Genomic DNA, 24,232 nt, shown 5'->3' with positions numbered 1-24,232 from the left:
TTGTTCAAGTGTTGATGTTAGAATGTTCAGATGCACATCATGCACTTGTTTGTTTTTTATTTTATTTTTATATTGAAATGTTGAAGAGGAGATGTTGCAGTTGTTGCACAGTCATAAATGAAGCACTTTCTGCAGGAGATGTTGCAGATGTGGCACATAAATGAAGCACTTTTTTTGAAAAGTATACTACTTTTGCAATGTAGTTAAATAAAAGTTGTGAAAATGTGGTTGCGTGTTGTGTCAAGTGTACATATATTCATAGCACAGGGAGGCGCCGTGGCAGTCCGGCCCCTGGCCCCTTGGGTTTCTGACAATGTGGCCCCCTGAACAATTTAGTTGAATAGCCCTGGGCTATGGCGTCCTCCGTGGACCTGTTGGGGTGGTATGCAAATTGCAAGGGGTCCAGGGTGTTGGGGAGGGAGGAACAGATGTAGCCCTTCACTAGCTTCTCAAAGCGCTTCATGGCTATGGAAGTGAGAGCTACAGGATGATAGTCATTGAGGCAAGTGGGTGTGGGTTTTTTAGGTACAGGGACAATAGTGGAATTTTTCAAACAGGTGGGAATGACAGACTAGGGACAGGTTGAATATGTCAGTGAATACGGGGGCCAGTTGGTCAGCACAGACTTTTAGGACGCGTCCGGTCCTGCTGTCCGGTCCTGCTGCTTTCCTGGTATTCACTTTCTTAAAGGTCCTCACCTCATGCTCTGTTAACCTGAACACAGGGCTAGATCCACAAAGAATGGATTGCACGGAGCAAGTTGCACCCTTACTTAAAATTCATTATGAATTGAAAATGGGGGACCCTGATGTAAACAAGACGAAAGTCTTTCTCTGGTCTGCATCCCCTTAATAATTGTGTGTATTGAGCCGTACTGTATTGTACCCATTCTGCAATCTGTTAATAAAGTTTTTATTCAATGAATCAATCCCCTTTGCCTCTGTCACTGTTCTTTGTAGGTTGTAGCATGAGTTTACAGACCAACATTTCACTTCTTGCGTTTACGTTAGGCCGATATCCAACCTTCCATTCATTAGCAAGATACTTGAAAAACTTGTCTCAATACAAATAAACTCCTTTATTATTATTTTTTTTTTTTAATCTTTTTCCCCCTCCTTTTTCCTCCAATTTTCTCCCATCCCAATGTTAGTCGTTATGCCAATTCCCAATCCCCTTCCTGGTCGCTGCGCACTTACCCCCCACAGGCTATCATGTGCTTCCTCCGACACACGTCCAGCCAATCAACCGCTTCTTTTCACCTGGCAGCGCGGATTCTCACTGAGAGGGCGTAGCGTGTGGAAGGATCACACTATCCCACTTAGATCCTATCCGCGCTTAGCAGGCGCCCCGACCGACCCACCCCGCCAGCTTCTCCCACCCTCTAATACTGCCAATTGTATTAGTGTGAACGGCCAGCCAAGCTGGTGACAACCCCGGAGCTGTGAGCTGGATTCGAACAGGCGAATCCTAGCGTCTCCGGGGTTGGTGACGAACGCAATCTCCGCTACGCCACCTGACCGCCTATATAATAAACTCCTTTCTTAAAGAAAACAACATCATGGAAGAATTTCAATCAGGCTTCAGAACATATAGCACAGCACTGAAACTGCTCTTACTAAAATAATTAGAGATCGCAGACTAAACTCATATGCAAATAAAGTCTCAATTCTTGTCCTATTAAACCTAAGCACAGCGTTCGACACAATTGACCATGATATACAAAAAAAAAGTGCTAACGGTACACAGAAGCCACGGTTCGGTATGTACCTCGGTTTTAGGGTCACGGTTCGGTACGAGTTCGGTACAACAGGAAAAAAATATTGATAATGATTATTATATATTTATAATAATAATAATAATAATAATAATAATAATAATAATAATAATAATAATAATAATAATAATAATAATAATAATAATAATAATAATAATAATAATAATAATAATTATTATTATTATTATTATTAAATATAATAATTTTTTATTAAGTTATACTTAGTTCCACCTAGGCTTGCCGCGGTAGTCAGTCAGTGATAACAGTGTCATTCTGTGTTCAGGAATCCACTTGAGTAAATTAATTGCCTTCTGCCCCCATCCCCCACCAGTGTACACTTTTTACGTTTTAGTTTCATTTCTAGAGTAGATTTAACTTCACGTGAAGCAGAGAAAGAAGACTCTAGAGAAGAGATGCCATGTTACACAACAATGGCAGAGGATTTATCAATATTTTGGATTTAAAGGGGACATGCATTGCTATTCCTAGCACTATTTGGGCAAATTTACACAATTCCTGTGAGTCTATTGAACACATCTGTAAGCTTTTATTCCAAAAAATGTATTGTTTTATATTTCTAATCAAGTACTCAAAAGCCAAATTTTTCTCCCTTTGGATTTCAGGCTGTGTTGGCCTGGCTCCGCCCATAAGCACTTTGAGTGACAGTCATCCACACAGTCTGCGACTGGCACAGAGAGAGATAGAGAGAGACTGAGGGGGATACTAATTAATTTCTCCGCAGGGGGGGGGGGGGGGGGGGGGGGCATAATCCCACGGGACAATGCATTGGTAACTTGTTTCAAATTACAATATATACCCCTGTGATTATTATTGTACGGATCGGAATACGGGCGTGCGCGTGGGAGCATGCGCAAAGATATTACAGTGATATGCTGGTGCTCGACTGCGAGGGAGAGAGAGATAGAGAGGGAGAGAGGGAGAGAGAGAGACAGAGAGAGGGAGAGAGAGAGAGAGGGAGAGAGGGAGAGAGAGAGAGGGACACACAGAGGCACGGAGCACTGTGTAAACGCTGCGTGTGTGTGTGAGAGAAGACAGGTCCCTCTCTCTCTCTCCATCTCTCTCCCTCTCTATCTCTCCCTCTCTCTCGCTCGTCCGCTCCCTGCTCGCAGTCAAAACCCGTTTGAGGAAGTGTCGGGTTACACTATGCGCTCTCTGCCTCGCTCTGTTTGAGGAAGTGAAGATATTTCCACTCGCTCTGCTGTTGCTGTCAACCATAGAGGGGCCGTTAGTTATGCAAATCAGTGCTATATTCACGTCTGTCAAATCAGAACAGCTTAGTTGAGTGAGGGAAGATCTCGTGAACTCGAGACTAGACTGATGATGAGTGTCACGTACGTGGGTTGTTCATTATCATTATTGCCATATATTTTAACACCATGTAACATCAGGGTAATATATTATTTGTGTTGTCTGTTATGTGTGGTGTTGTGTCATCTCCTAATTTCCTGTTTCTATTCACAGATGCCACTCATCTCCCTGATTGGATTGGTTGCATCTGATTGGTGCACCTTGGAACAGGCAGTGGAGATGGGTGGTTAATAGAGTGGAGATGACACACATCGGGGCGCCTCACTCTGTCAGTTGCCACTGATCAGAGTTTCGTGAGGTTGCCATTGCTTGCCACTGTGGTGGAATTGATACTGTGCTTGTCTACTGCTTCGTGTGGATTAAAGTACTAGTACATGTACGTAGATATTGTTGGCCTCTGTGCTACTCCTTCCTTGGAGCAAGTATTCTCTTGTTGGCTTTAGGCCTAGTTCCACTGAGAGTGGAACTGTACCTTTGGTACCTTTTGATTTAGTTCTCTTATACCTCACTTTGTCTGTTTTCCAATTACCCCTTTCCCTAATTGTTTACATGTTTGTGGGTTGTTTTTTCCCTTTGTTGCCTTTAAATATCAGTGGAGGTTTAAAGCCCTACCCTGAATAATAAATATAATTTACTATTTGGATCAACGTCTTGTGTTCACTTTATTACCTGCTCGGGACCTTGCTTAAAGCACTACTGGACGGGCTGGTTTTCACATACAGCCCGCTCCAGCTTATATTATATATTGTCTTGTGACATTGCTATGTGACATGGGGGCTCATTTCCGGTCTTTCATGTTCTTGTGACATGGGGGGCTCAATGCCGGTCTGCTGTGTACGTTTGACATAGGGGCTGATGGTATCAGGTAAAGTGGCGTTGTTGTTTATTAGTATTTATGTATCCATGCTGTGTTTTATATAATAATTAACCATTCGTGTTTGCTCTTAACCAGATCTCTTTTTTCTACCACATAGGTAACAGGGGGGGTCACCTGCTTGGCTAGAGGGTGGGGGGCACGAGTCGTGATTCCGGTGGAGCGCGCAATGAAATCGGTAAGCGACTGAAGATATGTGTAGCCTTCATCCAGTTAGTGGAGTAGTTTAGCTGGGATAGGCTAGAGTGACACAGGTGACTCCTAGTTGAGTGGTTAGGAACATTTGTTATTGTTTTCATTTGGTAGATGTGGTCAGTTGGATTGTTTTGGTTAAGAGGTATAAATGCAGAATGTGTCTATTATTATTGCGCACGGTCATGGTTGGCTAAGTGAGGATGTTATATATATATATTTTTGGGTGTATCATAGTCACGCATAAAGACATATTATGGCTGCGTCAGCGTTTGTTTTGGAAGTCTTCGTGGCGGATCCAACAGAGGATCAGGTGGGAGGTTGCACTAAGGCGGAATTATGCCTTATTGCTAAGCATTATAATATTGCTGTGCAAAGTTCCCAGTGCAAGGTTGATATGAAAGCAGCTGTATTAGCTGGGTTAGTGGAGCAACAGGTGTTCAGCACGGCTCGGGGAGTAGTGAGTCATAGTGACTCACTGTTAGTGGACCAGGAGGTTGCAAACACTGGCGAATGGGTTGACTCTCCCTTGCGTGATCTTAACCCGGAGGGTGGTGCTAGTAGGAAGAATGGTAGTACTCACAGAGCTGAAAGTGAGGGCGTGGGCGATTCAGATAAAGAATCCACGTCTTCTGGCCATAAGCGCTCTAGCCTGCGGTTTGCCCGTCTCCAGATGGAGGAGAGAGCGGTTTTGCGCAGGGAGGAGCGAGACAGGGAAGAGAGGGAGAGAAACAGGGATGAGAGAAGGGAAGAGAGGGAGAAAGATAGGGAACTTCAACTGACAATAGAGAGAATGCGGTTGGAAGCTGGTAGTGGTAGTGCTACCTCCTCTCCAGCTGGGGTTTCCCCGGCTCACTTTAATATCGGCCAGCACCTTAATCTGGTACCCATGTTCCGAGAATCAGAAGTAGAGGCTTATTTTTCTGCTTTTGAGCGGATTGCACAGGCTCTGCATTGGCCGGAGGATATGTGGGTGATTTTACTTCAGACCAGGCTCACTGGCAAAGCCAGTGCAGCGGTAGCGTCATTAACTATGGCAGACAGTCAAAGTTATGAGCGGGTGAAGAATTCTGTTTTGCGTGTGTATGAGTTGGTTCCCGAAGCATATAGACAGCGTTTTCGCTCGCTCAGGAAATCCCCTTCTCAGACAAATACAGATTTCTCCCGTGAACAGAGTTTGAACGATGGTGCGCGGCGAGTAAGGTGCAGGATCTTGCAGCCATGAGCGAGTTAGTACTCATGGAACAATTTAAACTCTGTATGCCCGAACGAACCGAACTGTATCTGAATGAACAGAAAGTGTCTACTCTCCAAGACGCTGCTGTTTTGGCGGATGAATTGGCGTTGACGCACAAACATGCTTCCGTGCGTAACGATACTGTGTGTGTTAAAAACGGTGCGTTTCCCTCTCGGGAATTACCATTTCGGGGAAATGGCGAGCGTGCGTATCGGCCACGCTCGCCTCCGTCTGAAAAGAGACATTGTAATTATTGTAAGAAGCCAGGTCATTTGGTGGCGGACTGTTATGCATTTGTGCGCGATCGGCAAGATACTAAAAGGCCAGCTCAGAAACCAAAGGGGGTGGGGTTGATTAGCACTGTCTCACGCCCAGAGCAGGAGAAACCAGACAGTTGTTTTGAACTTTTTATATTTTCTGGTTTTGTGTCAATGTCGGGTAAAGTCTGTGACCAACGCGAGGTGAGGATCCTTCGTGATACAGGTGGTTCGCAGTCCTTTATTCTGGCGGATGTATTGCCGTTAAATGAGGAGACGTCTTGTAACTCAAGTGCTATTGTGCGCGGGATAGAAATGGGCTTCACACCCGCTCCGTTGCATATGATACATGTGAGATCAGAGCTTGTCACAGGTTGTTTTTCCGTGGCGGTTCGTTCATCTTTTCCGGTAGCCGGAATTGATTTTATCATGGGGAATGATATAGCTGGGGGGAAGGTAATTCCATTTCTAGAGATGGTGGATGCCCCAGTGTCTGAGTTTTTGTGCGATGCGTTGATTAAGAGTCACCCAAATGTTTTTCCCATCTGTGCTGTGACTAGAGCTCAGGCGAGACGAGGGCAGGCGGTGACGCTGCGTGACTCCATCTGTGGCGAGGCGCTCGCTGAGGACAGGTGGCCATCTAGTGACGAGATGAAAAGGGGTGTGAGTAGCGTTCAGGGGAAACTGGTAAATCCCAAGTTTTCCGACGTGCTGTTGCCTCTAACGCGTCAAGCATTGATAGACGCTCAGAAAAATGATTCCTCCCTAACAAGTTGTTTTGCGGCAGTAGCCAGCACTACTGATAGTAGGAAACACACCTTCTTAATGGAGGAAGGGGTGTTGATGCGAACTTGGGTAGCTAGGCCAGGTGTGACAGGCTTAGAGTGTGGGGATGCATGGAATGTAGTGCACCAGGTTGTATTACCAGTGGAGTGTAGACTTCACGTTTTGATGTTAGCTCATGAACATATTTGGTCTGGTCATTTGGGTATTTCAAAGACTTATGACAGAATACTGCAAAATTTCTTTTGGCCCGGTCTGAAGGCCGATGTGGTAAAATTTTGTGGTACTTGTAGTACATGTCAAATTGTGGGTAAGCCAAATCAGGGGGTTCCTTTAGCTCCTCTGCACCCTATTCCGGCGATAGGGGAACCTTTTGAACATGTGATCATTGACTGTGTTGGCCCCCTGCCTAAGACAAAGGCAGGTCACCAATACATGTTGACTATTATGTGTCTTGCCACCCGTTTCCCAGAGGCGATACCTCTGAGGAAGATTACTGCCCCAGCGATTACCAAGGCATTAAACAGGTTTTTTTCGACTTACGGGTTACCAAAAACCGTGCAAAGTGATCAAGGCTCGAATTTCATGTCTAAGACCTTTGGGTATCAGTCACACGGTGTCAAGCGCGTACCATCCTGAATCGCAGGGGGCGCTAGAGCGCTGGCACCAGACGCTGAAGGCGATGCTGAAGAAGTACTGTGTTGATACGGGTTGTGGTTGGGACGAGGGTGTGCCATTTGTACTGTTTGCTATTCGGGATGCTAAACAGGAGTCACTTGGGTTTAGCCCAGCAGAGTTAGTGTTTGGTCACAGTGTGCGTGGTCCATTGAAACTGCTCAAAGAGAAGATGTTGTCTGGTTCTTCTCCTAAATCGACTGTGTTTGATTTTGTCTCCCGGTGCAAGGAGCGTCTCCGCTGTGCGTCCTCGCTGGCTAGGGAGGCCCTCGCCTCTGCCCAGGGGGAGATGAAGGTGAGGTTTGACAAGAAGGCGGTGGGGTGGCAGTTCAAGGCTGGCGATGAAGTGCTGGTTTTGCTGCCCATGCCTGGGTCAGCTCTCTCTGCCCAGTTTGCAGGGCCCTATAAGGTGGAGAGGAAAGTATCAGACACCAATTATGTTATATGTACGCCCGAGAGGCGCAGGAAGACACGGTTGTGTCACATTAACATGTTGAAGAAGTATCTCACCTGTGCTGGTGAGAGTGAGCAGGAGGTGCAGTCTGGCAGCCCAGGAGCTGTGCCAGCTGTTTTGTTAACGTGTGTTAATCCCCTGCCGGACGACGATTTGAAGGCGTTGTCCGAGGGTCAGCAGACGGGGCGTTTGACTAACTCAGAGTTCATGAGTGAGGTCACTGCCCATCTGTTGTATCTGCCTGAGTCACAGAGTGATGATGTACGTCAACTGTTGTTATCCTACCCTGTGTTGTTGTCTGATGTGCCTTCCAGAACGACCGTCCTGGAGCACGATATTGATGTGGGTGGTGCGACCCCCATTAAACAACACGCGTATCGGTGTCCGGTGGCGAAGAGGGAGGTAATGAGGAAGGAGGCTGAGTATCTGTTGGAACATGGGATGGCTAAGGATAGCCGTAGTCCCTGGAGCTCTCCTTGCCTTTTAGCTCCTAAGGCTGATGGGTCTCCCCGGTTCTGCACTGATTACAGGAAGGTGAACGCGGTGACTGTGCCTGACTCGTTCCCATTGCCCAGAATGGATGACTGCATTGACGGTATTGGTCCCGCTGTATTTATTACGAAGCTCGATCTCTTGAAGGGGTACTGGCAGGTTCCCCTGACGGAGCGAGCATCTGATATTTTGGCGTTTGTTACACCAGACTGTTTTTTGCAGTACACCGTCATGGCCTTCGGAATGAGGAACGCACCGGCCACGTTCCAACGGTTGATGCACATGGTGTTGGGGGGAGTGTCTAAGTGTAACGTCTATTTGGACGATGTGGTGGTGTACTCAGACACTTGGGGGGAGCACATTGACAAATTGCGGGTGGTTTTTGCACGCTTGGCGGCGGCTTCGTTAACTCTGAACCTCGCCAAGTGTGAGTTTGGGAAAGCCACGGTGACGTACTTGGGGAAGCAGGTGGGTCACGGACAGGTTCGCCCGGTGGACGCTAAGGTGACAGCGATCCTGGCGTATCCGGCTCCTTCCACGAGACGCGAGCTACGGCGTTTCCTGGGGATGGCAGGGTATTACCGGTGTTTTTGTAAGAATTTTTCTGTGGTGGTGGCTTCCCTCACTTCTTTGTGTAGTCCTATAGTACCTTTCGTGTGGTCCGATGAGTGTCAGTGCGCCTTCGAGGCTGCTAAATCTCTCCTCTGCAGTGCTCCTGTTCTGGCAGCCCCTGACTTTGCGTTACCCTTTCAGCTGGAGGTCGACGCGAGTGCTGCTGGGGCTGGAGCTGTGCTGTTGCAGGCGGGAGAGGGCGAGGTGCATCATCCGGTTTGCTACTTCTCGGTGAAGTTCAAGCTGCATCAGTTGAACTACTCGACCATCGAGAAGGAGACGCTGGCGATGCTCCTCGCTCTCCAGCACTTCGAGGTGTACGTGGGCTCCAGCGCTATCCCAGTGTTGGTCCACACGGACCACAATCCCCTGGTGTTCTTGGCGCACATGTATAACCATAACCAGCGGTTGATGCGTTGGGCCCTGTTGGTGCAGGGCTACAACATTGTCATCCGTCACAAAAAGGGGGTGGACAATGTTGTGGCCGATGCCTTGTCCAGAGGGTAGGTCTGGGGGTACTGCTCTGATGTTGGTTGTATGGTTATAATGTTTTGTTCACCCGGTAGGTTCGCTTCTATGGGGGGAGGTGTCACGTACGTGGGTTGTTCATTATCATTATTGCCATATATTTTAACACCATGTAACATCAGGGAAATATATTATTTGTGTTGTCTGTTATGTGTGGTGTTGTGTCATCTCCTAATTTCCTGTTTCTATTCACAGATGCCACTCATCTCCCTGATTGGATTGGTTGCATCTGATTGGTGCACCTTGGAACAGGCAGTGGAGATGGGTGGTTAATAGAGTGGAGATGACACACATCGGGGCGCCTCACTCTGTCAGTTGCCACTGATCAGAGTTTCGTGAGGTTGCCATTGCTTGCCACTGTGGTGGAATTGATACTGTGCTTGTCTACTGCTTCGTGTGGATTAAAGTACTAGTACATGTACGTAGATATTGTTGGCCTCTGCGCTACTCCTTCCTTGGAGCAAGTATTCTCTTGTTGGCTTTAGGCATAGTTCCACTGAGAGTGGAACTGTACCTTTGGTACCTTTTGATTTAGTTCTCTTATACCTCACTTTGTCTGTTTTCCAATTACCCTTTTCCCTAATTGTTTACATGTTTGTGGGTTGTTTTTTCCCTTTGTTGCCTTTAAATATCAGTGGAGGTTTAAAGCCCTACCCTGAATAATAAATATAATTTACTATTTGGATCAACGTCTTGTGTTCACTTTATTACCTGCTCGGGACCTTGCTTAAAGCACTACTGGACGGGCTGGTTTTCACATACAGCCCGCTCCAGCTTATATTATATATTGTCTTGTGACATTGCTATGTGACAATGAGTCAATATGGTAATTAGAGACACAGACCCATTGATACTAACCCCTATTACTATAAAACCATGCTAAACACAGAAAAAGCCATTTATAATGCATGTCCCCTTTAAACACCACAGCTCGACTGGAGAGGAGTTCAGAGGACCAGTCCAGATCAGTAAAAGTACATTTGCATGTTTTTATTTCTTTTTCTCGGATCAGCTGTGAGGGGAAAGTAGTGCAGAAGAACGTTGGTGTGTGTGCGTGTGTGTGTGTGTCTTTCCATTGGTTAACATTATTAGGCGAATGTCGTATATTATCTAGATAAAACATGTAAAATATCAATGAAACTGTACAAAATGATACTAGACGGAAATACTGGTGGTAAACTGTAAGGGATTTGGCAGAGGGGCGACAGGGGCTCCAGGGGAAATGGTGTCATCTGGCACCAGGCCTAAAGATGGTGGGAAAACAGTTGACTCACCCAACCATCTGGCTGACCTTAAGATAATTACTGACCCCTCCAGGCTATCTTGAAGGAAGCAAGAAGAGAGGCTTGTTGATTTTAGGTAAAGGAATCAACTTATCTCTGTTTCCCCCACGGTCGAACCCATTTGGTAAGAGACTAAAGAGGAACTTATTATCTTAGAACAGGCATGAACAAGATCTGGGGGGAAGGGAATACATTCTGTAGGAGGATAAAACCTAGCATTTGAAGGCTCAGCGATTGTGGAGGTCAGAGGTCTTGTAGACAATAGCTGACCAGCCGTTGGACCCAGGAAAGTGCTGGAGGGTAAATCCAGGCTACTGCAGCTGGTCAGAGACTAGGCTTCAGAGTACAGAAAATTAAACAATACAAGTACATGTACATAAATGACATGTCAGCAGCATGCTCATGTAACTTGTTTTTATTTGCAGACGACTCAGCCCTGCTAGTCTCACACAAGGATCAGAACACACTAGAACAGATGCTAGGTGAAGAACTTGCAGGGGTCAGCAGGTGGCTTTCGGACAACAGGCTTTCTCTTCACCTAGGTAAAACAGAGGCAGTACTATTAGCCTCCAAGCCCAAGCTCAGGAAAGCATGGGAGTTTAATATCCAGCTAGGAGCTGTAACCCTAAAACAGCAAAAAAAAGCGAAGTATCTAGGCTGTATGATAGACGGGAGCCTAGATGGGGAGGCTATGGCCTCCCAAGTACTGGGCAAAGTCAACGCCCACACCAGGTACCTAGCTAGGAAAGCCAACCTCCTTGGCAGAGATAGCCTCAGGCTACTAGCAAATAGCCTAGTACTCTGCCACTTTGACTATGGTAGCGTATCGTGGTTCGAGGGCCTGACAGTGAACATAAAAAAGAAGCTTCAGGTTTCCCAAAATAAGCTAGTAAGGGTGGTAATGGGTCTTGGCCCTTGCACCCACATAGGGAGGAGTCACTTCCAGGAGCTAAACTGGCTTCCTATAGAGGCCAGAGTTACCCAGCTCAGACTGAACATAGTGCACAATATTATAAACCAAAGGTCCCCTAGATACCTCCAAAACTACTTCACCCCGGTCAACGAATCCCACAACCACAGAACTAGAGCAAGCATAGCAAACCTGAAGCCTGCTTCTTTCCGATCGAAACTGGGCCAATGCTCCCTTACTTTCTCTGGAGCCCAGGATTGGAACAAGCTGCCTATCCCCATCAAGCAGAGCTTGAGCCTCCACAGCTTCAAGAGAAGCGTCAGGAAGTGGCTCATGGACAGAATAGAAGAATAGCCCCCTATAGTTTGAATGGGTTTCCAATCAGTTTTTAGTTATTGTGGGGTATACAATTTTAGCGATAGGTTAGTCTTATAATGTTTTAAATGTATGAGTGTTGTGTTATTGTCGTGTTTTTTGTTGTGGCCTAACAGCCCTGGGACCATGACGGCAATAAGGGTTTTACTCTTTCTCATGTTATCCTTTGGATCCTTGTTGTGTGTTTTTAATCCATCAATAAAATCAAATCAAGTATCACATAAAAATTAGTACTGTCAGGCGATTAAAAAAATGTATCTAATTAATTACAGGATTTGTAATTCATTAATCGAATTAATCGCATTTTAATCACATTACCATTTTATGCCTCATATTCTATATTCTATAATCATATTTCAAATTGCATGTGTCCGGATGGCAGAATTCAGTACTGTATCTACAAAACCTTCTGTTTAATCATCTTCCATCTATTAATTTGCTTAGATTTTTCAGGTCTGGTCAATTTGAGCATGGTGTTATTCACAGACAAAGATAAAAAAAGATTTATTGATATTCTCATTTGGTTCATTACAATTTACTCAAAATAAAATGTTCATTCAATCAATCACAGCGCAGATTGATTGATTGAATGAAAATGTTATTAACAGATTGCAGAATGGGTACAATACAGTACGGCTCAATACACACAATTGTTAACACTTTGAGTGCCACTCACGAGATTTCTCGGGTTTTTAATAGTGACGTAGAATGCCACTCACAAGATTTCTCGGATTTTTTTTTCTTCTTTTTTTTGCGATCTGAAAAATTATTGCATCACCCGAGCCTACCCGAGTATAGCCGAGGGGCGCCGGCGATCACTGTGGAAAAAAGCGCCCCCTGTCGTCTCCCAGATGACATAAGTGATTTTGGAATGGACTCAATGAAAATGAATGGGGAAAAAAATCCGGTACTCCACATTTTCCAGTTCACTGATCCAGCCGGGGTTACCAGAGTTCATTCTGGAGCCTCAGAGCCCCGCGGATCATGGAGTTCTACTGTATCGCGTTGGATCCATACACGTATCGATTTTTTCGAATAGTGATCAGGAATTGGAATATACCAGTTGGATACCATCTGATGTCAGGTAAGGACTCTATGTTATCAGTGGTAGGATAATCAGAGTAAGTTTGATGAAGTTATAAGCTGTTTTGTGAAATGTCTTCTTTCGGTTTCACTGTAAAAGTCCGTGAGGAAATCAACGGAGCGATTATCAGTGCGCGGCCGTAATGTGCTTGCGTGCACGTATAATATTGATCATCTAGCGTTTATTTGAAAACGATTCATAAAAAGGCCGACGAATATCAACGTTGTGGAATATTCCACTAAAAGACGATTTTCATAGAATGCTCCAGAATGAGCTGTTTTTTATATCAAAACTGGGGCTTTTCTAACTGCTCTGAAACGGAAACGACGCGATAAAAAAACAATCTGCCTTCACAGCACTGACTGGAAAATAGTCTTTGATAATGCGATGGGCAGATTAGACACATAGCCATAATTTAAAACATAGATTAGGCGATATCAACGTTAACATTGGCGCCGATGGTGGCATTCAAGCGGTAAAACGGAAAACCATGCGTGGCGCTCAAAGTGTTAAGGGAATGCAGACCAGAGAAAGACTTTCGTCTTGTTTACATCAGGGTCCCCCATTTTCAATTCATAATGAATTGTAAGTAAGGGTGCAACTTGCACCGTACAATCCATTCTTTGTGGATCTAGCCCACAGTATTTCTGACACTGGGAATACATTCCCTGAGATTCATAGATGTCCCTAGAATCAGATACCAAGAACATGCAAATGGACCATATTAAAAAAAAATCTGTAAATGTGTATTCTACATGCTTATGGAATGAATGAGATACAAAAAAAATATTATTATTAAAAAAAAAAAAAAAACTTTTTTTTGTAATTAATTTTGAGTTAATTTTCATAACGCGATTATTTGCTGTGTAATTAATTAATCTAATTAACGCGATAAACTGACAGCCCTAATAAAAATACTAAAGGTTAGTCTAGAAGCAAGGGAGTTTCAGAAACATTCAGTTAGGTATCAAACATGATTAACATTGGACACTAGAAAAGCCAAATGGAGTTAAATACATTCTAGAATTTAACAAGCATGAAAAGTTGACAACAAGTTAACCAAATACAAAGACCTAGTTTGTAAATTAAGGTTTAAGCTAAAATAAGGTTAAAGAAAAGGTTATTACTAAGAGAACAGACAAACCATCAGTAGGATGGAAACATTTAATAAGGCAATTTCATAAGTTACATGTAGGCATAACTCTTAAAACTATTAGGAAACGGTAGTCACAATAAAGAATAAACTCTTGAATAATAAAGGTTAAAAGAACCATGACACAGGACTCCTTATCGGTTATTCAGAGACCAAGTATTCTATTTTCTGTTGAAGGACGTATGCTATTCTCTGTGCACGGAGAGAAGAACTGTAAGGATCCCCAAATAAGGTAATGGAATAGAACGGCTAACTGCTAACAGCCAGTCGGATTCTCCCCATTATACACTGTGTAACATTGTGTCGCAAGACCCAGGATGACATGTCACTCACAAAAAGGAATTCCTGCTAGAAGGAATTTGGCCAATGGGAAAAGGCCGATCTCTGGGGTGACGTCACCTGAGAGGCAGGGAAAAGGTCTTCTCTCTCTCATTAAAACGGCAGGGAAGCAGACGGAAGGAGACTGGAGCGCGGGAGACTGGAGAACCGGAGACTCAAGAGCCGAGCCGGACACGCACAGATCCACAGACACAGACGATGATAGAAGATCGCCTTACAGCAGGGGATCCAGACTCTGCCGAGACGAAATCAAGCGCTCCCTGCCCTGAGCTCTGAGAATCACGGAGACCAAGGTTGCCTTGGCAACCAGCAACCACAAAGAGAGGGCTCGTGTTGTCTGGACAACCCGAGACAACCAACACCAGGAGAAGAGCGCTCTGACGGCCGCAGCCGATCAGAACGGGACCAACTGCGCCACCACCAAAGAGATGATTAGATAGAAGAAGCAGATCCTGTACTTGTTTGATTCATAGCTGTGTTTTATTAAGAATGGAATAAACACCCCAGTTGTTTGATTCAGACCACCTCGTCTGCGTTTCCTTAATAGAACTGAACACCTGAAATGCAAACAATGCAGAGAGAAGGGTAAAGACTATACGGTCACAGAGACTAGATAAATTAATATACGACACGTCACGAACAAGAAAACGATGAACATTTTCAGCCTATAGTAATGATCCTGCTGTGTTACTTACAAACATATCCTTCATTCATGGTTTTGTTTCAGGGACACCTGTAGTAGTAGGGAGAGGGGAGAGACAGACCAGTGCACGGTTGTTCATTTGTTCTGTCGGCTTGTCATCATGCCTTTACAAGCTTAGAATAGAATAGAAATACTTTTATTCAATACTTTTATAAATGAATGGCCTTCTGTGTTAAGACTGTTAGTAAGCCAGTGTAAAGTAAAGTAAAGTAAAGATATTGAGCATACATTTGTAAAATGTGCAACCCTAGTTTCACCTAGTGTCGCATGATACGTATTCGTCTTATGGCTGGATGTACCGAACCGTGACGTCCGTACCATGAAGTTGTGGGACGAATACGTACCGTTACACCCCTACTAATAAATCATCTAGAAAGGTTAGTTGGTATTTCTGACTATGTATTAAAGTGGAACTATCTTATAAATTGCCTTTTCCAGTGTTTAGCATTGTTTTCTAGCAATGGGGGGTTGTATCAACTAGGGCTGCAACGATTAGTCGACATAATCGACGATGTCGATTATAAGAAAATCGTCGACGAGGAGTTGTTACGTCGATTAGCCATTAAATATTTTTTTTAAATATTATAATTTTTTTCTTTTTTCTTTTTTTGCACTACCTATCTTTGTGAAAGTGGCTTCTCAGCTCTGGTCAAGCCAGCTGAAGACTTCTTAGCTTAACATAACAGACCGACAGTAAGTTTGGGGGAACTAATGGGATAACTGGGGATGTTGTTTTGTCCTGACAAGAGTCTCAAAGCAACTCTGAGGTCATGCTCAATGTCCAATCTGTTCCTCTGCTCTGTCTTCAGCTGGACCAGAGCTGAGAAGCTACTTTCACAAAGATAGGTAGTGCAAAAAAATATATATATATATATAATTTTTTTTTTTTTTAATATAATTTTTTTTCGATTAGTCGACTAATCGAAAAAAGAATCAACAGATTAGTCGACTACCAAAATAGTCATTAGTTGCAGCCCTAGTATCAACACTATCTATGTTGCAAATAAAATTTTTTGCGCATTCCTCCAGTTCAGATGAGACAAGGTCCTCCCCCACTGAACCAAGCCATTCTGATTTGACTGGTTCGCTGACATGAATTAGGCACTGATCTGCATATCTCAGCCCCTGGTTGTAGCCACCGCCCACAATCAACAATTCGCTCAACAACGGAGCGAGTGGAAATAATGCGAAAGCGGTTTCCCTGTCACTGACACTTCCTCAAACAGGTTGACGTGACGCGAGTGCTGATAGAGAGAGCGCGAGAATGAGCGAGTGAGAGAGAGAGAGAGAGGGAGAGACAGACAGATAGAGAGAGAGAGGGAGAGAGAGGCTCTCATACAGTGCAACTCGAGTCATCTCGGAGCATTTACACACACTCCTGACTGTGTGTGTGTGTGGGGAAACACATGCGCGCTCTTGGAGCATCTCTCCTCTACCTCTCTCTATCTGTCTCTCCCTCTCTCTCTCACTCTCTATCTCTCTCTCGCTCTCTCTCTCTCTCGCTCGCTCATTCTCTCTCGCTCTCTCTCTATCAGCACTCGCGTATTCCGATCCGTGCAATAATATTCACAGGGGTATATATTGTCATTTGAAACAAGTTACCAATGCATTGTCCCATGGGATTATGCCCCCCTGCGGCAAAATTAATTAGTCTCCCTCTCTGTCTCTCTCTCTGTGGGTGACTGTCATACAGCGCATTGAGAGTATGGGCGGAGCCCAGCCAAAAACAGCTTGGAATCTGGAGGGGGGAAACGTACAGATATGTTCCATAGACTCACAGGAATTGTGTAAAATTGCCCAAATAGTGAAAGAAATGGTGAGATAGTTCCTCTTTAAACTGGTTCAGAACATATACCAAAGGAAGAAAATATTACGTCAGGCTTGGAGATCATACCTCTGAGAAACATGACACATACTTTGGAGTTCCACAAGGCAGCTGCCTTGGTCCACTATTATTCTCACTATACATGCTGCCACTTGGGGACATCATTAGAAAACACAATGTATGTTTCCATAGATACACAGATGACGCACTATTGTACATCTCTGCTGAACCAAATTATCCTATAGCTGTCTATCTCTTAGCAATAAACAAATGGATGACCAACAACTTCCTAGAATTAAACAAGGACAAAACTGAAATATTACTAATAACCAAAAGAGAAATGCGGGTGAGCAATATGGGGCAACTTACTCTAAGCTTTAAATTCCGACATAGCCAAAGTACGACTATCAAAAGGATGCTGAAAAACGAATCCATGAGCGTATCTCAAGCTGACACATGACTACTGTAATGCACTCCTACCGGCCTCCCGAAGGAAGGAATGAATGAATTAACAGAAAACACTGAAAGACTCCAACTCATTCAGAACTCTGCAGCTATAGGCTTTAACTAGAACCAAGAGGAGAGACTACATCAGTCCAGTCTTAGCTACTCTGCACTGGCTTCCTGTAACATTTAGAATCGATTAAGGTCCTCCTCCTTACATACAAAGTACTAAATGGAACAGGACCAAGCTACATTGCAAATTCTCTTGTCAACTATGTTGACGATCATAGAATATTACGATCATCTACTACTGGTTTATTGAAGGTTCCCAACCACAGCCAAAAGAAAACCAGGGATGCAGCCGTTGCAAATCATGCACCAAAGCTATGGAACACCTTACCTATGGATATTAGGGAGGCTAGATCACTAAATATTTTCAAAAGTAAGCTACCTTATAGCCTTTAATACACTCTGTTGCTTGGACTCATTGCATCAATACTGTGATTGTTGTACTGTAGATGAGAGCTATTTTATTGCACTGCACTATTGCACTATTTTACTCTGTCTATTTTATGCACATTTCTGTAAATGATAGCTATTTTATTACACTAGTTTTATTCTATATAAACTTTTTGCATAGCTTTTATTTTGTCATAAACCTGCTAATAGTCTTTTATAGACCTGTTAAGCTGTAAGCCATATTTTCAGAACGATCTGCCTAAAAGTACATATCCAAGTAAATGGAAGATTGATCCACTTCTACAATGTCCAAAATTTTGCATGTTCTTGGTATCTAGGGACATATATGGACCTCAGGGAATGTATCCCCAGTGTTAGAAATAGTGTGTCTGTTACTATGCTTGAGTAAATTGTAATGAACCAAAGGAGAATAATAATAAAAAAGAAAAAACGTTTTATTTGTATCTTTGACAGTGAATAACATCATGCTAACATTGATCAGGCATGGCAAATTGCAACTGAGCTCATTCAGCACCTTTTTGAGATCAAGTGTACAACAAATCTAAGCAAATTAATAAAGGGCAGATGATTTACAGGGGTTTCTAGATACAGTACTGAATTTTGCCATCCGGACACATCAATATGAATATAGAATATCAAGCCTATAAATTACCGTATTATCTCCAAGTCATACATCTATGGATCGGGCCTAATCTCATCTTTCCAATGACAGAGTTCAATCTGGATTTAGTACCACCAGGCGCCCCTGACAGGGCAGCAAAGACCGTGAATGAAATCTACTGTAAGATGCCAGCTGTGATTAACACATTCCCTGACCTCGACTACAGTGGTAGAACTTGGGAGTAAGATATAATTAACTGTTATTACTATTATTATAACTGCAATGAAGGAGAGAATAACAGTAAGAGAGAGAGAGAGAGCGAGATGGAAGAAATAAAATAAATAAAGAAGAAAAAGAAAAACAGACACACAGAAACAAAGAAACAAAGAAACAAAACATTGTATTGTGTGAGAATTGCCTAATAATCAGACTGAATTACAATTAGTTTCACTTAATTGAAAGTACTTGCAGTCTGACCGATCTCAGAGAGGAGGGGGAGGACTGAGGCCTCAGCTACATCGATTCCATCACAAAATGGAGAGGAAACACAAGGAAGGTAGGAAGGTATTTCTGTCCATTGAGTTTGTTTAGTAGAATCTAATGTAATCGTCCGTTTGCAGAAACAGCTCTGTAGATAGACAGTGACGTATCCGTCAGTTCCGAAAGTTCATCCTCTCTGAATTTTTCTGTCCGTCAAAATGGACACCAATCTGGCAGAGCATGGATGCATCATCAGTCCTGTCCAACAAATGGATAAGATACATTTACATTTACATTTACATTTAGTCATTTAGCTGACGCTTTTATCCAACGCGACTTACAAGTTCTGTACGACAAGACAGCAAGAAGGGTACAACTCTATCAGCTGAGTAACAATGTTTATCAAAGTGTTGCGTGTTACAGTGTAGGTTAGTTTATTAGGACAAGTGCATGACAGTAAGGTTAGTCAGGGTTATATATATATATATATATATATATTAGAGGTGGGCATAGATTAATTTTTTTAATCTAGATTAATCTATCTGCAATCCTGGATTTAATCTAGATGAATCTAGATTAAAATGGCTCAAAAAAAAAGAAAAAACTGCCGAAGGCATTCAAAATATGTGTGTTTTACCCAAATAATGACCAGAAGTAAGTCCTTACTTTTTCTTTCCTCCTTATGTTTCTCAGGCCAGGTGGCACATTACACCATGAGCCCATCCATCTCCCGTTTCCAAAATGCATTACAGACTGTTTGAAAAAGCTGTTTTGCTATGATAATTGGTAATGAAATATCAAAATAATGTTCAATAAGATGTACTTGTGTTTAATAAGTTGTTTTATTCAGAAGTTAACACAAATAAATAATATTACCAGTACAGTACAGTATCTAGCACTCAGAAAACAGAAAGAATCATTTCAAACGTGAACTATGTGACATGGCTTGAATCAACTGCTCCAGTGGAGTTGCTCAGTGGCCAATGGTGTCAACTGTGGTTGTACTGGGCAGCTCCCAGGTGTGAATGGAACTGTGTGAATGTGAAGCAGGGCGTTCTTGAAAAAGAGCATCTGTGCTCAGCGAACCTACCCTGGGTAAATAAAGGTAAAAAAAAAAAATGTAAATTTTTTTTTTTTATTATTTTTTTTTTTTTAGATTAATGCGTTAATTATATTATCGCGCGATACTAGTATAGCGTTAACGCAGCACGTTAACGCCGTTAACGGCCCAGCTCTAATATATATATATATATATATATATATATATATATATATATATATATATATATATTTTTTTTTTTATATATTTTTTTATTATCATTTCAGATAATGGTTGAAGAAGTGAGTCTTTAGTCGACGGCGAAAGATTGGACGGGATTCGGCTGTCCTAACAGGGATGGGTAGTTCATTCCACCATTGTGGGGCAAGGACTGAGAATAGGCGACTTCTCTTTGATGACCCTCCCGGAGCTTGGATAGGAGTAGGTCTGAGGCGGCCAGACGATGCAGAGCGTAGGGGTCTTGAGGGTGTGTAGTTAGAGACCATTGACCGGAGGTAGGCGGGAGCGGTTCCCTTTGCCGCACGGTATGCTAGGTCGAGGGCCTTGAAGCGGATACGTGCAGCAATGGGGAGCCAGTGCAGGTCCCTAAGAAGTGGGGTGACATGGGCCGACTTCGGTAGGTTTGAGATCAGGCGGGCCGCTGCGTTTTGAATGAGTGGCTTGGTGGCAGTGGCCGGGAGGCCAGCGAGCAGTGCGTTGCAGTAGTCGAGGCGGGAGATGACTGTTGATTGGACGAGTAGTTGGGTGGCTTCTTTTGTCAGGAAGGGGCGTATCCTTCTGTCGTTGCTCAGGAGGAATCTGCAGGTTCTGGTTGTCGCTGCGATGTGAGCAGAGAAGTTCAACTGGTCGTCGAGGACAACACCAAGGTTCTTGGCGGTCGGGGACGCGGTCACAGCTGCATTCTCGACTCTGATTAAACCTTTATTTATCCCCTGTGGGGAAAGTAAGATCATAGCAGCAATGGCAGTGAAGAGAGAAGGAGGGGAGCGGTACATGAGGAAGATCATGGCAGACCCCGCCCACCCGGGTCACAACCTCTTCAACATGCTCCCCCACGGCAGGCGGCTATGGCTGCCCAAGACATTAAAGTCCCGCCATAGACTCAGCTTCTTCCCCTCAGCAGCTCGCCTGGTAAACGAGTCAGGTGTCCCCCTGCTCCCCCCCTCTATGGCGAGCTGCTAGGGCTGGACCTCTGGACTTGAACTATGCTGCACTGTTTCCATGTCCCCTACCACTGCACTTTTTACAGTCTTATTGTTGTCTCACTGTTCTGTCCTGTCTTGCACTTTACTTATAATTATTTATTTACTGTTGTATTGTTCTAAATTGTGAAACGCATGGACTGTAAACGTCAAATCACGTTCCATTTGTACTGCAATATGGTGAATAAAGTCATCTGAATCTGAATCTGAATGTAGGAATAAGGATCCAAACAAACCAGGGTAGTAAGAATACAATTAAATAAAGATAACAAATGGAGATGAAGATTACAACTGGAAAGAGAGCTCTCCTTTTCCCAGCCAACAGATGGTGTTCTTGGACATCTTTCTGAACTCAGCCTCCGTGGTGGCTTTTCTCTCTCTCCTCAATGGCAAGTGGACATCCTATCATCCCTCCAGGGGTTTCATCCTCACAGGTTGGTCACCGCCCTGTCAGTGATGTGCCTTCTCGGCAGGATGGCATCAACCCGTCCAGTGGTTCACTTGGGTCTCCTGCACATGCGCAAACTACAGAGCTCAAAATCAACCCTGTGCACCAGAAAGGGAAACGTATTACCATTCCCTGTTCTCTCAAAGGTGCTTTGAACCACTGGAGGAACCCCAAGATCCTATTGAGGGGTGTCCCCATGTACAGCATACCATCCCACGTGACAAACACCACAAACACCTCCCTGATAGGTTAGTGCTGGAGCTCAGAGCAGTCCTGCTAGTGCTCTTTCATAGTCAAGTCAAGTCAAGAGTTTTATTTGTCACGGCATACAAGCATACAGTGAAATGCGGGGGGTCATGCCCGCAGCGATTGTGCAATAATACAAGTAATAAGAATAGGATGAGAATAAGACATTTGTGCAATAATACAAGTAATAAGAAGACATAACAGGTATAATGTACATAAGTTTACAAAAAGCATGGTAAGACATGCTAAGGTCCTGCGATAGTGCAATACACTGTTAGCTACGGATGAGGCACTGGGTCTTATGTACACTACTATACAATGCTATACTATACAATCTACAGTTGTACTATGTGTCCTTATACTAGCTTACTATATCCATCTGTTTACTATACAAGAACCACTCCCGTTCTTGTTTTTAAAGTGACCTTTTCAATGTAAAGTGACTGTTGAGTGTGAGCGTGTGCAGCATGTGTGTGTGTGTGTGTTCATGATAAAGTGACTGCTAGTGTGTGAGCGTATACAGGGTGTGTGTTGTGTGTGTGCTCATGTGTGCTTGTGTGTGGAGAGTTCAGTGTTCAAGACTTCCCTGGGGGAAGAAGCTGAGCCGAAGTCTCTCTGTCCTAGTTGCTAGTGTTCGCAGGCGTTTGCCTGACCGCAGCAGCTTGAACAGGCTGTTGTTGGAGTGGTGAGGGTCTTTCATTATTCTGCAGGCTCTGGATTTGCACCTCTTGTTGTATAAGACCTGCAGGGGTGGTAGTGCAATACCCGTAGTACGCTCAGCTGAGCGCACCACTCTCTGTAGGGCCTTCTTGTCCTGTGCCGTGCTGTTTCCATACCAGGCAGTGATGTTTCCAGTCAAGATGCTCTCTACAGCTCTGGAGTAGAAGGACTGGAGTATCTTCCCCGATACTCTGAACTTTCTTAACTGTCTCAGGTGGTAGAGGCGCTGCTTCGCCTTCTTTACGACTATGTGTGTTGTCCATGTCAGGTCCTCTGAGATGTGGACCCCCAGGTACTTGAAGCTGTTCACCCTGTCCACGGTAGCCCCGTTTATCCTCAGTGGTGTGTGTGTCCCCTGCTGTGTTCTCCTAAAATCCACGATCAGCTCCTTGGTTTTACCAATGTTCAGGAGCAGGCTGTTGTCCTGACACCAGCGTTCCAGTACCTCAACCTCCTCCCGGTAGGCCTTCTCGTCGTTGTCAGAGATCAGCCCCACCACCACTGTGTCGTCCGCAAACTTCACTATGGAGTTGGAGCTGAACATGGCCACACAATCATGTGTGTATACCGAATACAGCAGGGGGCTCAGAACACAGCCTTGGGGGGACCCGATACTCAGGGTGATGGTGTTGGAGGTCTGACCCCCCACCCTGACCGCCTGGGGCCTTTCACTCAGAAAGTCCAGTATCCAGGCACTCAGAAACGGAGCTCAGACCCAGCTCGATCAGCTTGTCCACCAGTCTGGTGGGGACTATGGTGTTGAACGCTGAGCTATAGTCAATGAACAACAGTCTCACATAGCCCCCCTTCTGGCAGTCTAGGTGAGAGAGGGTGCTGTGTATACTTGGGAGACTGCATCGTCAGTGGACCTGTTTGGCCTGGATGCAAATTGCATAGGGTCCATATCACTGGGGAGGGAGGCACAAATGTAATCCTTAACCAGCCTCTCAAAACATTTCAAGACCACAGAAGTGAGTGCCACCGGTCTGTAGTCATTAAGACCTGTTGGGGAGGATTTCTTTGGTACCGGTATTATGGTGGACACCTTGAAACAGGCAGGGACCACGGCCTCAGCCAGGGATAGATTAAATATGGTGGTGAACACTGGGGCTAGCTGGTTAGCACAGGACTTAAGTATACATCCTGTTATCGCATCTGGGCCAGCTGCCTTTCTGGTGTTCACCCGCATAAATGCTCTTCTCACACTGTGTTCCGTCAATGAGAGAGTGCCCCCTCCCCACCGCGGATGCCCACCCCCCCCCCCCCTCCACGACGGCCGGCGCGTCAGTGATGCCATGAGTGGGGTGCCGGTGAGCTAGCGTCGCTACTGTCTGCACCAAACCGTGCGTAAAAGGAGTTGAGCTGGTCTGCGAGAGAGGCGTCGGCACTCCCCATTGAGGGCGCGCTGACTTTGTAGTCAGTTATCGTCCGTAGTCCTCGCCACAAACCTCTTGTGTCATTCTGGGCCATTTGTGCCTCCATCTTGTCAGCGTATGTCCTCTTAGCAAGTTTTACAGCCTTGCACAGAGTATAGACTGTAGCCTTATACTCCTCCATATTTCCTGACACTCTGCCCAGGTTATAAGCAGTGGTGCGAGTTTTCAAAGCCGCTCGGATAGTACTGTCACCCTTTTTAATAACAAAATTTTTTTTCTTCTAATCTTGGGGTTCT

General features: G+C 44.5%; 1 protein-coding gene across 1 annotated transcript in view; it reads right to left on the bottom strand.

Moving 5' to 3' along the window:
- The window catches only part of LOC311233472 (sodium channel regulatory subunit beta-4-like), a gene marked incomplete at both ends in the record, with an annotated part of 55,798 nt that extends 48,615 nt beyond the window's left edge, over positions 1–7,183 (bottom strand). Inside the window, one exon of the mRNA XM_084320440.1 lies at positions 7,078–7,183. Within this exon, the coding sequence (XP_084176566.1) occupies positions 7,078–7,183 (106 nt within the window). The remainder of the gene's footprint in view (positions 1–7,077) is intronic.
- Positions 7,184–24,232: the final 17,049 nt, after the last annotated feature.

This window comes from Notolepis coatsorum (assembly GCF_963971535.1).
Source record: "Notolepis coatsorum genome assembly, chromosome: 8".
NCBI classification, from domain to species: Eukaryota; Metazoa; Chordata; class Actinopteri; order Aulopiformes; family Paralepididae; genus Notolepis; species Notolepis coatsorum.
This window is presented reverse-complemented; position numbering and strand designations above follow the sequence as displayed.